At 40.0% G+C, this 16,618-nt stretch overlaps 1 protein-coding gene across 4 annotated transcripts in view; it reads left to right on the top strand.

Moving 5' to 3' along the window:
- Positions 1–14,173, top strand: part of ARFGEF2 (ARF guanine nucleotide exchange factor 2) — a 41,499-nt gene extending 27,326 nt beyond the window's left edge. The window contains exons 27-39 of one of the 4 annotated variants that reach the window (XM_075721274.1): positions 144–316; positions 1,530–1,687; positions 2,507–2,637; positions 2,738–2,867; positions 3,365–3,500; positions 4,262–4,400; positions 4,496–4,550; positions 4,810–4,924; positions 5,194–5,324; positions 6,955–7,123; positions 7,536–7,674; positions 8,782–8,899; positions 10,515–14,173. In XM_075721274.1, coding sequence (XP_075577389.1) covers positions 144–316; positions 1,530–1,687; positions 2,507–2,637; positions 2,738–2,867; positions 3,365–3,500; positions 4,262–4,400; positions 4,496–4,550; positions 4,810–4,924; positions 5,194–5,324; positions 6,955–7,123; positions 7,536–7,674; positions 8,782–8,899; positions 10,515–10,691 — 1,771 coding nt within the window. In that variant the 3' untranslated portion in view covers positions 10,692–14,173. Of the gene's footprint in view, positions 1–143; positions 317–1,526; positions 1,688–2,506; positions 2,638–2,737; positions 2,868–3,364; positions 3,501–4,261; positions 4,401–4,495; positions 4,551–4,809; positions 4,925–5,193; positions 5,325–6,954; positions 7,124–7,535; positions 7,675–8,375; positions 8,607–8,781; positions 8,900–10,514 lie in introns of those variants that run through there. The other 3 variants (XM_075721273.1, XM_075721275.1, XM_075721276.1) reach the window with 3 other exon arrangements.
- Positions 14,174–16,618: the final 2,445 nt, after the last annotated feature.

Genomic DNA, 16,618 nt, shown 5'->3' with positions numbered 1-16,618 from the left:
AATTTGTTCGCTGGCTTTAGTCCTACTTAAAGATGTTACTTGGTGTGGGTTAGATTGTTGTATAAATGGAAGTGGCACATTTACTTTATGGCAGTGTAAAATTGTACCGCTTGGGGAAGTCTTACTTTTTTTTTTTTATTAAGATCTCCAACTATTCGGGACATGGTAATACGCTGTATTGCTCAGATGGTGAACTCTCAAGCTGGTAATATTCGTTCAGGCTGGAAGAACATCTTTGCAGTCTTTCATCAAGCAGCGTCAGACCATGATGGGAATATTGTGGAGCTGGCCTTTCAAACTACAGCACACATAGTTAGTAAGTAATGCTTGACAGATGCGACTACCCAAATTAGCTTAGCTGCTGTGATTCTGGTTTAAAAGTCCCATCTGAATAAGACTCTTATAATTCCAGGTAAATAAACACAAGATCTTGCAGCCACACTGTTTAAACTCTGCAGCTAGGTCTTACCCATTAAGTCTCCTGATTGCTATGGACAGGAAAAACTAGATATAGATATCCTGCTATAGAACTTTGGAAGCTTGGAATAGATTCAATAAGTTTGTATGTTGCCCCATCTGTCACAATAAGTTGTTTTGGATTAAGGAGCACATTTCATAAACTTCCATGCTGATTCAGTGTCATATGGTGGGGATCATAAAGTTTGTGACACTGATATGTGACTGCTTGTAGAGTTTAGTTCATACAGCCTGCCTGCTCCAAAAGTGTATTTGAACAACATACTGCTGCCACTTTCAAAGGAAGACAGCCAACTCAAATATTCTTGAAATGGACCTTCAATATTGACTATAGCATTCTTACATGTCCTGAAACTGCCCTCTTCCCATTAAATAGCATGGGGGAAAAGAGCTATGGACAGTATTAATAAATACAAATAATAAATGTATTGTATTTAAATAAAATAATTTTATTAATATATTTAAATATATAATAAATAACATACAAATAATAAAAAATAATAAAACAAAACTTTTTTTGCTAACTTGAATTGTATAGATCTTGGGAGTTGTAGTTTGTTCAAAAGCTTGTACATGTTGGATTTGTTTTGTATTTAGCCTGTCCCTGAAGTGTGAAACCTTTAACTGCTTTTTCCTGTCTTGTTACAGAATATGAATAATTACAGGCTTAGATTATTTAGGTAAACTTAGGTAACTTCATTCACAGCAGGAAGCTAACATCAAGCTTTACTCCTATTATTTCTTAAAATACTTTAAGAGCTTTGGGCTGCATATGGTATGGGAGGAAACTGAACTGTATAAAAAGCTATGAAATAATCCTAGATTATAAAATTGGTAGTTATCCAGCCTGAGAACATGCGGTGCTGACAAATTTGGGTGGTGGGGTGGGATGGGGAAGAAGGCAAGGGAAGACAGAGAATCTAGATCTGGTCCTTTCGTGTTTGTCCATTCAGTAGTGGTGTACCATGGCTGACATCCGTACATCAATGCCAGTTTATAAATTTCAATATCAGTAAATTTTAAAAAGTGTATTTGTTTGTTCTTCACAGCAGATATTTTTCAACAGCACTTTCCAGCAGCAATTGACTCATTTCAGGATGCTGTAAAATGTCTTTCTGAGTTTGCCTGTAATGTTGCATTTCCGGACACCAGCATGGAAGCTATTAGACTTATTCGGTATTGTGCAAAATACGTTTCAGAAAGACCACAGGTATTTTCTGTTAATTTTTACCCTTGTGTATTTTATGCTATCTTCTACTGTTAAACTGAGACTAATCTTGTAACAGAGAAAGAGCTTTCAGACCCAAACTTCAGGCTCCCAGCAGCAAGCGTTTGTATTAAAAGCTTATTTAGAGTTAGGAGTCATTTGGGTATTATGTAAGCAGTAAACGAGGACTAATTAAAAAATTTTAAGTCTCATCAGTCCAAATTGGAAATAACTGAATGAAATAGTCCTTTTTTTAATAGTGTTAGGATGACCTGGAAAACGGTACTTCTTGTTCTATCACCCTAATTATATCTAGTTAAATTGTTTACAAACATGCATATTTTTCTACATCAGTCTATTGTGTGAATACTTAATATAATAATCACTTCGCTGAAAAGAGCCTGGAGCTAGACTGCAGTCACATGTTACCATTGCAAGATGTGCATGCTGTATCCAATATTCCAGAAAAGTGTAGAACTGTTTATGCCAAACTTGGATTTGCTTATTACCTATATTTATAGAATTGCTGCCTGTCACTGTTAAACTTGCTTCCTAAAGCCCAAACCTCTGCAACTTGTAAAGCCTTTAGCAGGACTAAATAAAACAGATTTAAGTATTTATTTTCCGTATTTTTTTCCAGTATTTTCACAAATAGATATGTCTCAGATTTATACTTATATTTTACAGGATTTGAGTGTTATGGTAGAAACGAAGCTAACTTTTCAAGTCTTTCTATGCCACTAGTAGTATCTAAATCTGTCAGAATTAAAGATTGTTGAGATTTTCTTTTTTTTAATCTTTTTTCCCCTGCCCATCTCCAAGGTATTAAGAGAATACACAAGTGATGACATGAATGTTGCTCCTGGGGACAGAGTATGGGTCAGAGGATGGTTTCCCATTTTATTTGAACTTTCTTGTATCATCAATCGTTGCAAATTAGATGTTCGAACAAGGTAATAAAGCTTTTCTTTTTGTTTTTTAATTCAGTTAGTGAAGAGATCACAGGTATGCATTTTAACATCTTTTCCTTTATTTATTTTGGTTTGTTTATAGAGGCTTAACAGTGATGTTTGAAATAATGAAGAGTTATGGCCATACCTTTGAAAAGCACTGGTGGCAAGATCTGTTCAGAATTGTGTTTCGGATTTTTGATAATATGAAACTCCCTGAACAACAAACAGAGGTAAAAACAAACAAAAAAAAAAACCCCAAACAAAACCAAAAAGCAAGCAAATGATAGAGTTTGTGGTTTTGTTTTTTTTTTTTTTTTTTAAGAACTCAAACAATCAAGGCAGCAGTTTGTATTGTTCATCTTGTCAGTGTATTTCCACCCCATACTGCCCCAAATGTAATGATATGTTGTATTCTGCTGTATTCTGTGGGATGTATGGAACTTGTCATAGCATCCAGTGTTCTATCTGTCTGTTTTGACGGTCTGAGTGTTTTCAAGGAGAATATTCACACTTTATGAAAATGTATGGTTTTCTGAACAGCATTCATGTGGCCAACTAAATGCTTCTGACAAGACATCTGCGGTAGTGAGGCTTTTTAGTTTTATCTAAATTCTACTCCTCTCCTCAGAGGCCATGTCATTTGTTGAATAGCCACATGTAAGCCAAGTGCTATCATCATAGAAAAACCCACATAAAACCAAAGACTTTTCATTTTTTTTCCTCACAGAAATCTGAATGGATGACTACTACTTGCAACCATGCACTTTATGCAATCTGTGATGTATTTACGCAATTTTATGAAGCTTTAAATGAGATCCTTCTTCCTGACATACTTGCACAATTACACTGGTGTGTAAAACAAGGTAGCCTATTTACTTGTGTCTTTTGATTATGTATTTTTTTAAATGCTCATTGCTTAAGAAGGGGAAGTTAACTGAATTTTGGAAGAATAAAAGCTACTATGAGGACAATATGTTATGTTAATAGGTGGATGCAGTATCTTAAATATTGGAGCATCATTCTATTTAATTAGTTAATGTGTTTATATAGTGTTTATGGTGCTATTGTGGCAGAGCAAAAGCTTTTAAAGAGTTGTGTTAATCTTCTGCCACCAACCTTTCTCCATTTGGCTGCATGGATTAAATACCTCATTTATTTACACATACACATATGTGTTCTGATTTCCCCCCCTTCTCTCAACTATCTAGTACTTTTAGATATGACTTTCTAAAGTGTGTTTTCTTTTGTGCTCCAACTCTTATGCGTGAAATCCTGCATATTGCGAGCATGGAATGTGGGGGGACTACCTTGCAGGAAATCATGCATTTCTAACTGATGCTTTTCCTTCCTTTGTCTCACTGTATGCTTCCTTTCTGCTTCTCTCCTGTCCTTTGTCTTTCCCATTTGGATTTTAATCTCATGAAGTCTATTTTTAAACACTATTTTTTATTCAATAGGTCCCTAAGCTTGATACTATCGTAATATACTTCATAAGTAGGCTTTGAGCTAAGATACCATGCATTTCACAATATTGGTAAAAATGTTTAATAGAACAGTAATAGAGAATGCTTAATTTTTCATTTATATTGTAGAGGTTAATAAATATGAAATATTTCTTTTACAGATAATGAGCAGTTGGCTCGATCAGGTACAAACTGCCTAGAAAACCTGGTAATACTAAATGGACAGAAATTCAGCCCTGAAGTCTGGGGCCAGACATGCAATTGTATGCTAGAAATCTTCAAAACTACTATTCCTCATGTGTAAGTTCATAAATTTAATTCTCATACTAATACCTGATTCCAGAGCAACAATATTTACTTTATTTATTTTCTTTCTTCCGGCCCTCTTTGTGAAGCTTGCTGACGTGGAGGCCTGCGGGAATGGAGGAAGATTCAGCTGAAAAACACTTGGTAAGAGTTAATTCAGTGCAGCGAACTAACTTGAAGGGTTGTGTGTTAGGTTAGCTTTTGAAATATTTTATTGTAGTAAATACATGACAACAAATACTGGAATTGACATTAGCTTATATTTGGTGTCATTGTAAAATAAGATATAAAGAATGGATGCAGGAAGCCTTTGAATCTAAGATCAGTGAAGTCATCTGAAAACTGATAGCTGGTTGGTAGTTAGTGTTTTGGATTGCTAGAATTGTTCTGCATTCTCTTCTAGGATTTAGACCTAGATCACCAGTCTTTAAGCAGCATGGATAAAAATGCTTCAGAAAGAGGACAAAGTCAATATTCAAATCCAACAGATGAGAGCTGGAAAGGTGGTCCTTATACAAGTAAGGAAAACATGGAAGTTTATGAAATGAACTTTTATAGCCACTCTGAGTCCACTTCTGTAGTTCTGTAGAGAAAGTTTTTGGGCATTTAAAGTTGGGGTACATCTTTACATCTCGTTTATGCCTTGCAGAGAAATTTTCCCTTTATGGGATAATTCACAGCATCACTAAATATCAAAATGCTAATGGTAATGTAGCGTTTTGCTAGCCTGTTGTAAGTGAATTGTCATAAGTTTGCTTCTGAAACTTGTGTTACTCCATTTCATTAGACCAGAAACTATTTGCTGGCCTCCTTATAAAGTGTGTGGTACAGCTGGAATTGATACAGACCATTGATAATATAGTGTTCTATCCAGCAACAAGCAAGAAGGAAGATGCTGAGCACATGGCTGCAGCTCAGGTACCATCAGACTTACTTATAACCTTGTTGTGGCAGTAAAGTACAAAGAGTATGAATGCTCTGAAGTGTGTTTACAAAATAGTCTATAGTCTCTTCCTTTTTCTAACTCTCAGCACTACCCTGAATGTGTGTGTCATTACTTTTCAGCTGTGGTTTTTTTGACTGCCTCGAGTGTTTGCTGGCAGTCTGCCTGTTGGGTTATTATAATTATATTACCATTATTTTTATTATCAATATATTACCATAGTTGTTCTAATAAATACATACTCATCAAGGACGTTTTCTGTTTGGTTTTGGTTTTCTGTTGTTTAGCCTGAGTGTCTTCATTTAGCCACAGTTTGAGGCTTTGTGCAGCCTCTAGGTGTTTACATAGGAGGACATGCAGAAGTTGAACTTTAGCAAGGTTAATGGTCAAGATTTAACTCATCACCTGTCTTGGAGAGCTCCTTGTCCCTGAAAACTCTGACTCTAGGGAATAGTGCAAGGTAGCTCTTGGCTTGGCTATGTTAATAAAGCCCTAGGCTAGAAGTCTGGCCTAGTGCATTCAGGTAGTGTTTTGGGGATGGTGTAGCTAAATTCCTAATGAAATTAGCTAAAAATATTGACCAATTTTAATGAAATTTGACATTAGCCAAAGATGGGCAATTTCTACACTATGCAACATTTAAACTTGCACTATTTTTGTGGTTCATTTTGATGCTTTTCAGAATTCAGCAGACGTACTCAGTCAGCTCCTAGGGGAGAGGAAATGTTCTATATTGTATTGCTATGACTTTTTTTTTATGCCTTGATAAGGGATGTTCTTCCCTTGTTCTTGATTATTTTTTTTCTTATGAATAACTAGGATAGATCATAACTTCCCTATCTTAAAATACCCTATTGACAAGAATCATAGAATCACTTAGGTTGGAAAAGACCTTTATGATATAGAGTCCAACTGTTAACCTAACACTGCCAAGTCCACCACTAAACCCTGTCCCTAAGCACCACATCTACACGTCTTTTAAATACCTCCAGGGACAGTGACTCGACCACTTCCCTGGACAACCTGTTCCAGTGCTTGACAACCTTTTTGGTGAAGAAATTTTTCTTGATATCCAATCTGAACGTCCTCTGGCACAACTTGAGGCCATTTCCTCTCACCCTATCACTTGTTACTTGGGAGAAGAGCCCAACACCCACCTCACTACAACCTCCTTTCAGGTAGTTGTAGAGAGCGATAAGGTCTCCCCTCAGCCTCCTCTTCTTCAGACTATACAACCCCAGTTCCCTCAGCCGCTCCTCATAAGGCCTGTGCCCCAGACCCTTCACCAGCTTCGTTGCCCTTCTCTGAACACGCTCCAGCACCTCAATGTCCTTTTTGTACGGAGGGGCCCAAAACTGGACACAGTATTCAAGGTGCGGCCTCACCAGTGCCAAATACAGGGGGATGATCGGACTACAACGCTGGTATTTGACAGGACCATTCTGCTGTGTTGTATTGCACTAATATTTGCACTAATATTTCACTTATACCTAAAAATGGAATCTGGAGTTAGTGGAATATGGTCTGTGAAGTATCAAAGTCTCTTAAGCTTACATAAAAAGGATATGTTATTGACACTCCTCCCCCTTTCTTTCCCCCCTTTAGCGAGATGCATTGGATGCGGATATCCACATTGACACAGAAGACCAAGGAATGTATAAATATATGTCTTCACATCACCTCTTTAAGTTACTAGATTGTCTGCAAGAGTCTCATTCATTTTCAAAAGCCTTTAATTCAAATTATGAACAGCGAACTGTGTTATGGAGAGCAGGTGAGGCTTTTATTTTTAATTTGATAAAAATACTGAGCTCCATTTATAGCTTTAGCTATTGGGATACAAAAGTATACCATTGCAATAATCTCTACAGTTAATCTGACAGTGTAGAATGCTTTTATTACTTGTCTCCTTCCTGAGAGAGGAATTGTTCTCCTGACTTGAGAATAATTGTTTGCTAAATTATCTGCTTTTTTTATTAAAGTAGAGCTATGCAGTTGATACTACTGTAGTTAAAGACCGTTTAAACAGATTAGGTCTTAGTTAAAATTGAGGAGGAGGAAATACTATATGGACAAGAAATTATTACTGTTCACTAGTGGAAGTATCGTTGATAAACTTTACCTCTTGGCTAATAACTACAAATGTGAACGTTCCCCCCCTCTCTCTATGTGTAACTGGTTTCTAGGGTTCAAGGGTAAATCAAAACCCAATCTCTTGAAACAAGAGACCAGCAGCTTGGCTTGCTGCTTAAGAATACTGTTTCGAATGTATGTGGATGAAAACCGACGAGACTCGTGGGATGCTATACAACAACGACTGCTTAGGTAAGAGTATCAGCTTGGCTCTGGTGAGTTCTGTTTTCAGGCAGTATGGTGCCTCCCTAGATACAAATGTTCTGTTCTGACTTGCTGAGCAGAGCGTGCGGAGTATATGAGAAGAGAGAGAGATGACCACTCTTTATTAAAAGTTAATTTAGGAAGGAGGCAATCTACTTGGAATAAATGAAGCACCTTCTTGCCTGACATAAGCTTTTCTTTACAAAACTAGTGGCGTGTGAATACTTTTCACATCTGAGTACATGATGATATTCAGAGGTATAATAGGATACGGTAATCTAAAGAGTGCAGTATAAGCTGCTGTATACCTGGAACTTAGGTAAACATAGAAAATTATGCTAAATAAATATAAAAGGGTATTGTGGTCCCCTTTAATTGAAAAGTGAATTGTTGGTACATAAAAGTTCAGAGTACTAATCTCTAATCAAATGTAAAGAACTCTTAAACTTGCTATTGGTATTAATGCAGTGGATTTCAGTAGCATTCTGATTTGTCAGCATCTATGGACATATTAATCTTTTTGGTGTGTAAAAGAGGAGGTTCTGTTCCCTCTTTAATCAAAATAGTGCCCAAAAAAAGCCATAGTTAGTGGTACCGTTTGTACCTTGTATTGACAGTTTACAGCAAGGACCAAAAATTTATTAATAAAATAGTAATCTCTCTTTAATCTGTGATGTTGAACTCTGCAGATCTTTATTAAAGCAGTCTAGATTTGGAGGGAGAACTCTTTCATGTTGCTGTTGCCTAAGCTGTCCCAACGTAAGGATCAGGAAATGATGTTTGCAGGCTGAAGGTGACAACACTTTAATTACAGAATGTTTATGAGGAAAACTAGACTCTTCCAGCTCGGACTCCATGGTTCTTATTGATAACATGAAAACTATTTCAGTTCAGTTATCTGTAACAACTACTATAACAGAAAAATCATTGAGGCCAATTTGTGTAATTAAAGTTGTTGTATGTGATTGAAAACTTTCCCATGGAAATGCATCTTACTTGAAAACAAAATACACTATGAAAGGTCAAACAGTGCATATTATAAAAACTTTTTGTGGGTTTTCTTTATGGTTTGCCTGAACTGTGTAATTTCTTTAGTGTATGCAGTGAAGCCCTGGCATATTTTATTACCGTGAACTCAGAAAGCCACAGAGAAGCTTGGACCAATCTCCTGCTGTTGCTTTTAACAAAAACACTAAAAATCAGTGATGAAAAGGTAAGAATAGGCTGGAAGTTATGTCTGTTTGCATTCAGGTATTGTTTTCATTTTTGCTTCTGTTGAATTCAGTCTTTATTAATCATCCGTATTGCAAGGTGGCTCACTTATTTACATAGCATGTACTTTCCTTGAAATACAGTAATCATTACATCTCCGTTTTTTGCAAGCATTCCGCATTGTAAAAAAAAAAAATCAGACTGCATCCATGAAATTCACAGTTGTATAGAAATCCTGATAGAATTACTGCAGAGCTTTCGTATAAAAGTGCAATGAGTGTTAAATAAAGGATGGGCTTGTGCTGTATTACTGTTGCACAAGAATGGTAGAGGTAAATTTCACCACCATAAAATTGGAATTCTGGTTCCTTGACAGTGATGGCAAAAAATAATTCTCAGGGTCTCAGCCACTTAGAGGAAAAGGTGAATGCAAACATTCACTTAGAATGTGCAGAGAAACTTCTGGAAGTTGCTTACTTTTTTTTTTTTTTTTTTTTTTAGATTTCCAATACTGTTGAGCTTCATCTTGTTTTAAAGTATTTTTTTTTCCTGGTGAATTTTTTTCTGTATTGCAAAGTGTATAACTTCGCTTTATTCTTGTGTAGTTTGGGATGTTTTATTACAATTTGTCAATATTTTAAGAAATTGGTAGTAGTGGTGGCTTGGTTTCTCCATGTAGCAGCAATTTGGCGATATCCCTGTGGTTATGGTGTGTTGTGAGAATAGTCTTAACTCTTTGTAGATAAAATGGCGACTTGGCCGTTCCTTAGTACACAATCCCAATATCTTTTTATTATAAAAGTTTTGTGGTGAAAGTGTTCCTTCAACTTTCCCTGTAACTAATACTGGGCGTTATTAGGAAAGGAATAGAGGACAAAACATATTTCTTGTTGTGTAAATTTGACGGATTTGCATCTTGAATACTGTTGCAGTTCTGATCGCCCATATCGAAAGGGGTGTAATGGTGCTGGAAAAGGGCTGAGAGAGTGTAACAGGAATAAGGTTATAGACTGGCTCCCATACGTGGAACTGTATGTAGGTTAGACTTTTACTCACTATCTTTTATCCAGAAACAAAATAAAAATGAGAGGTGCATAAAGTCATTATTAGCATGAAGAGAGGGAAAGGAGTGATAAATCTTATTCACCGTCTCTTCAAGTATTAAGATGGCAAGTCACTGTAGGGGGGGAAAAAACCCAAACATGTAAAGGAGATACTTCTTCACACAGTGGTTCAGCTGTGGAAGGCTTTGTTGTGTATTGTGGATGATATTTTAAAGAGGCTGGAGAAGCAACTGGACAGATACGCATCAGAGGGGGGTGCTTCTACAGGTAGTCCCTGATAACACCTCTAGCCTGAGAAATCCCTGAGCCACAAAATAGTCTGGCTCTGTTTTAGCTAAGTAATGCTAAACGCACGCTCTGTGTATGGTTTGCTGTAAGCACCTGCTAAGGCTGCTGTGGAAAACAGACACTGGGCTTGTTGGCCCTTTGGCCTCCTTTGATCGGGTGAGACCTTGTGTTTTAACAAGTTGGTGTACGCATGAATGTGGAAAAACTCTGCGCTTTCCTATAGTAATAGAGAATAACATTCTTTTTTCATATCTTCTTTGATAGTTTAGGGCACATGCTTCAACATATTATCCATACTTGTGTGAAATCATGCAATTCGACCTGATTCCTGAGCTTCGAGCTGTGCTACGGAAGTTCTTCCTGCGTATAGGTGTTGTGTTCAAAATCTGCATAACAGAGGAGCAGATACGGACAACTGGGATGAACTTACCTTCATGGTAGCCCTAAGTAGGGTTGGTTACTTCGGCTTGTACATAAAGCTATGTTCCAGAGATGGATTAAAGTGGATGGGAGAAAATGGGACCCTGGTGTATAAACACAGCAGCAAGTTACCCTTACCACAACGGCATTTGGGGAGGAGGAGAAAAAATCCTGTTCTGTCCATCCTACAAAACTATCAGCAGTTTTATTTAAATTATTGCTTACAGAGTTAATACAGTAGATGTAAAGTCTCTTTGTTTCAATGCTTGTCATCCTTATGATCACGTCTGTCTCTTCTAGTCTTTTATCAATTGTTCAGTCTTGCATCCCAGCTAAATCTGATAAATCAGCTGGATTCCTCAATAGAAATTATGCCCCTTGGAAATAACGAATATAGTTGTATAGCCTTGTGATGTTAGCACATGTGTTCATAATAAACTATACTGCAGTGGCTAATGACCACCTAAGATCATTCTGGGTTTTTCTTTGTGTGTACATGACTAGACCAGGCAGTGTGCTACAGTTTTTTGAAGTGGACAGCTGGTGGACAGCTGGTAGGGTTATTTGGGGAAAAGGGTTTTCCTCCTATTTAGCAAGTCACTTTTAGAACTACTTTTAATATCAGTGCTTCATCTTCTCAGACTTAATTTTGGTTTTATGGAAGGTTTTACATCAGGAGCACACAATAGCATCTACTCTATTTAGCTTGTTAGCCTTGAGTTAAAGGCATTTAAAAAAAAACCCACAACCTTTCTATTTACTTTCATACATTGCCAGATCATGAACAGATCACATACAGTAATATTAAAACCAAGGTTTAGAACAAAAAAACATCTTTTTTTACCCTTGACTATAATGTATTTGGAAGTAATTGTGTCTGTTTAGCAAGAAGTCCTGTCCTTAATACATATCAGGTTCTGCCTATTTACTGCCAATCTGCAACTTCTGATTTGTCTTTTTGTGCAAATGATTTTTGTTCTCAACTATTAGTCCTATTGTGATCTAAAAGAAAACTGAATTGCCACGAAACTGCTCTAGCAAAATTAAACTTAAGTTCATTCATGTACTGTAAGTTACCAATACATTTATATGCTTTGAAGGTATCTGTGAAACAAATGTGACTTAACACTACAGCTTTGCTCGCCCTAGAGATTTTTCTTTTTCTTTGAAACACATCAGTCTTCTGTGACAACTGTTTCCATGATAGAATAGCAGTTTACAGTTGAAGTACTGCAGGGCTGAGGTCTGTCCTTTTGAACTCATTTTAATTTCAACTTTTAAGATTTCTCTAAACTGGAAGAGTATGGCAGGATGGGAGGAGAGGTTCCACTTCCTAAAATAATGTAAACAAAGGTGTTATATTAACTGCTGTGCTATCCATATTAGGCAAACCCAAAATATAACAGTATTTAAAAACAAAACAAAACAAAGCCAAACCAACAACCTACTTGAATGGTATTCAGTGTTTAACCTGTTATTTTGCTTAAGTTAAGTTTCCTGGTAGGGTGGCCGTAGTTGAGGTTGTCTTGGGATATTCCACTCTCAGAGCTGTTGGGATTCTTTTTTTTTAATTGTGTTTTTTGGGTTGGTGGCTTTTTTTTTTTTCTTTTGGTAAGCTATTTCCAAAGGGTTCATATGGTGCTCTTCAGTAAATCGGCTTCTATATAAGCATTGTTTGGGAATGGTTTTGCAGTCAATCATAGTGATAAGGCCTTCACATCTTTATTTTTACTTTTTATTTTTAACCAAAGAAAAATAAATGGTGGTTGTGGCTCTTTAACTTTTAAAAGCCCATTAGATTAAACCTATATCCTAATATTTAGTAGAAGGGAATATATGGCTGTATTTTACAATAGGAAAAGACTGAAAAATAAGCAATGCTGATATTTAACTTGCTGGATTTGAAATGTCCTTTTGTGTTGCATTTAGTATAGTTGCTCATTCTCTGGTAATGTCACTTCATCAATTACAGTAAAAATGAAGTATTTATTTTAATTCTATTTAAATCTGTAAGAATAGGCTATTCCTTTTCTTCCGGTCCTAGATAGTCCTAAAGAAAATATTTGAAACTTTATTTTTCAGATTTTGGATTTGTCACTGCCTCATTGAATGTGTACCCTTATCTCCTATCAAAACACAAACTTTTTAAAGTTGCATGCTTTTTCTGTATTTTACAGTTTTGAAAGCCTTACAACTCATGTCTTGAAACAAGTCTCTTAATTTTCAGAACTTAAATTGCTCTGCAGTTGCATTGCGGGCTTTCTTTACTGTAAGGTGCAACATTTGTACTATCTCTGTGTATAGAATAAGGGCCTTTAATCAATCCTTCAGCCTTAGTTCCGAGACTGTTCTTTTCCTTAAGTAAAGCTTTTATTGTATTTATACCATTTATAAACTGCTGAAATTAGGTATGTGACGTCAAAACATCCTAGACTCTAGCACATGAAGGAGAGCGGAGACTGGAATGCAATTGGATTATAGCAGCCTTAATCCTGTCAATTTTCTGAAATTGATTGTACATGTTAAAGCAATAAGAAGGGTATGTGAAGTGTACTACCTGAGACAGTTGTATTCACACCAGCTGTTTGGTTTCCCTTATGCAGTCAGAAAGATCATAACCCGTAGACATCCTAATGAAGCTAGAACTGCTGAGCCACAACTCCTGCAGTAGTCACTGCTGGTTCCGATCTTGTCCTGACTCTGCTGACATAGACTTTATCTGCCTGTGGTGGTTTTATTGGCTTTAGTGGAACTGTGAATGAGAACAAGGTTCTGTGCCAGCATATCCTGGTAGAGATCGAGACATCTGTGCAATACATGGAGTAATAAAAGTAACCTCTTAGACTTTTAAAGTAGTGTTATGCAACAAATTAAGCTATAAACTGATTTACCTATAATGGTATAAATATGGGGACTGCATGGTATTTGTTATTTTTGGAACCCTATAGGAAATAGGTAGGCAGGGGGAGGATGCTAATGAGGAAAACCCTAAAACCTCCCTTTCATGTTGATTCTATTGTGAGTTACAGTACAAGAAAATATTATTTTTACAGTGGTTCATTATCCATGTCTTGTATCTCACTTGGCAAACTGTAAACAGAACAATCTAAACCAATGTCCACTAATACAAGCAAACACCCCTCCACATTTTAGCTCAGTCTTACTTCTCATTTGAAGAATGAGAAAGCTTAAAAAAATACAACTTTTGACAAAAGCTTTGTTCTACTTCAGACTAAAAGTGCAGCTCCCTTTAATATGTAAAGTCAGTTTGTTCAGCACCTTTAATGTTATTTCTGTGTAAAATGTATGTTTTCACATATTTAAAATGCTTAAGTTTTTTTGAAGATCTCCATTATTAAGTGCATTTAATAATTTAAAGAGCATTCCTTGCCTGATGGATGTATACATTTTTGAGAGAATACCAAAATTATATATGAAAAATTATGTAAAGTTTTCTACATGAGAATACAATGTATAATACTGTTATAATAGTCCATGCTTTAATCAAGTGGTAAATCAATAAAGTTTTAAGAAGTGTTGCTTGTTTTTTCATGTAGTTTATTAGAAAGCTTGTGAACCTCCCTTCAACATGAGAATTTATCGCTGATGATAATTACAGGGCTTTCCCCGCTCGGGTTTTTCTGTTGCTTTTTTGTCAAACAACAAAGCATTTGGTTTTTGGTTGTGGTTTTTTTTTTTTTACCATACCACTACTCCTGGCTGCTCTTTTTTAATAAATAAAGGGGCTCCCGCCCTTCGGCCGCCCCCGCTTTCTGCCCTCCCCGACCCCGCGGCCCATGCCTGTCCCCAGCCCCGTCCCGCCGGGCGCTGGGCCGCCTCCTCGTACCCCCGGCCCAGCTCCCGCTCGCCGTGTCCCTCCGGAGCCGCTCGCCCTCCGCGGGCAGCCGGGGCCGCAGGTCGGGCGCCTGTGACCGAGACCGAGTCCGAGCCCCCCGGGCCGGGCCCGCTGCCCGCGGCGCCCCGGCGGCTCCCACAGGCGCCCCGGTGCCTTGTGGGAAGAGCCTGGCCATTGGTCGGCCGCCCCCCTGGGGAGCGCGGCAAGGATTGGCTCACAGCGTAGAGCGTCGTGGAAGGGGAGGCTGCTGATTGGCCCGGCGGCCGAACGGTGTCACCGCCCTGCGTGATGCGGTCACGGTGCCGCCGCCGCGCCCTCTCACCGCGGTTTGAATGTGAAGCGCAGCCGGAGCTCTCGGAGCCGCTGCCGCCACCGCCGGGGGGAGTCGCCAGGTGAGGCTGGGCCGCGCCGCCCGGCGATGCTGGCGCTTGGGGCGGCCCGGCGGCCCGCGTGGCCCGCAGCCGGGCGCCGCTCCGCTCCGCTCCGCGCTGGGCTGGGGCGCTGGGCCCGCGGCGCAGCGAGAGGCGCAGCTCACCATGCTGGGGTGCTTCGGCCCGCCTCCCGCAGCTCGCGATTGGCCCGCGGCCTCTGAGGCTGAGCAGTATGCTCCTCTCATTGGCCTCCGCGGCTGCCAGTCCGGAGGTGGCGGGGAGGGGGAGGGGAGCAAGTTACTCTGAGGGCGGTCGGTGCCGTTCGGAGCTTCCCCGCCGTGGGCGCCGGCCCGCGGTGCCCCCAGCCCGGCCCGGCCCGGCCCGGCCCGGCCCGGCGAGGGAGGGCAGGCAGACCGGTCGGCCTGCCCTGGGCCCGCCTTGCGGGGGCCGCGGCCGGGCCGGGCCGCCGTCGCATGAGGCAGCGGGAGCCCCGCCGCGGGGGAGGCGCGGTCTGGCGGCGGCGGGCGGGACGGAGCGGCCCCGTCCCCCGGGTAAACCGCCCGGCGGCGTCAGGCCGGGCAGGCGGCGGGGATGGGACGGGGGAGCGCCGGGGTGGCTGGGCCGAGGCGGCTGGGCCGCCCCCGCGGTACCAAGAGCGGGGACGGCCCCGCTGGCGGCCGGGCCTGGAGGGCTCCGCTCCCCGGCCCCGCTGAAGGGCTCCCGGCGGCCGCCCCGGCCACGGGCGGTCTCACCGCTTGCTCTGGAGGGAAGCTGCGTAGCGGCGCTCGGGGGGCTGTGATGGGTCCTCGCTGCTGCTCCCGTGGCCAGTTGGTGCTTGTCTCCCACCCCTGCGGTGCGGTGGAGAGTGGGCGTAAAGGTCCTCCGCGGCAGTTGGGTGTAAAGATAATCTTTCCCATAAAGTCAGGACCGTTGACATCCCTAGGCATGTAGATGGTGTTTGGCAAGTGCTGTGGTGAGTGAATACAGGAGCAGAGTTCTCTGAAGTTCCTCACAATCTAAGACTTGGAGGACAGCTGCTTTTGGGTTTTGTTTTGGTGTCCGTCCCCCCCCCCCCCCCCCCCCCCATAAGTGGTCTGTCATTAATTTGACTAAAGTAGTTAATGCATTAAGCACATTTTATGGGTTTTGTTCCGGAGAGGTGGTCTGAAAATATTCTCTTTTTCTGTGGCCTTTTCAGGAGGCATATGTCACAACATAGCAAAAAGCATCAAATCACTCTAGCAGATACCACCAGATTTTTGTAGTGGAAAACAACGAAAAATTAATAGCTAGAGGAAGAGAAGGAAATAAGACTAAGCAGGTAGCAGGTGAAAATACTTATCCTTTTGTATGAGGGATTGAGTAATGTATTCAAATCTTCGTGTTTGGCCCTCAAAGTAAAATCACAGTCAGCTTGAGGTGTGTATTTTTTATATGGGCCCCTATATTACATATGTATGTGAGGTATTTGTAAAGGCCATTCTCCTCTTTCAGTTTGGTTTCCCATTTAAGCCAAGTTTAGTCTTCATAAATGATTTCTGCATGGGTCTCCACCTCAGCCTTACAAAATTCCCTGGAGCAGATAATTTATATTTTTTTTAATTATGAAAGATTTAAGTATTAGTTTCAACATCATAGTAATGATGCATGAGGCCATTTTGTAGAACAGGTGAGCCAGCTATTATTGGTGCTGTTTGCTTATGCTGTACTTTATTGGGATT

Source organism: Pelecanus crispus, chromosome 14 (assembly GCF_030463565.1).
Source record: "Pelecanus crispus isolate bPelCri1 chromosome 14, bPelCri1.pri, whole genome shotgun sequence".
NCBI lineage: Eukaryota > Metazoa > Chordata > Aves > Pelecaniformes > Pelecanidae > Pelecanus > Pelecanus crispus.
The sequence above is the reverse complement of the archived record's forward strand: the minus strand, read 5'-3'. Positions and strand labels throughout refer to the sequence as shown.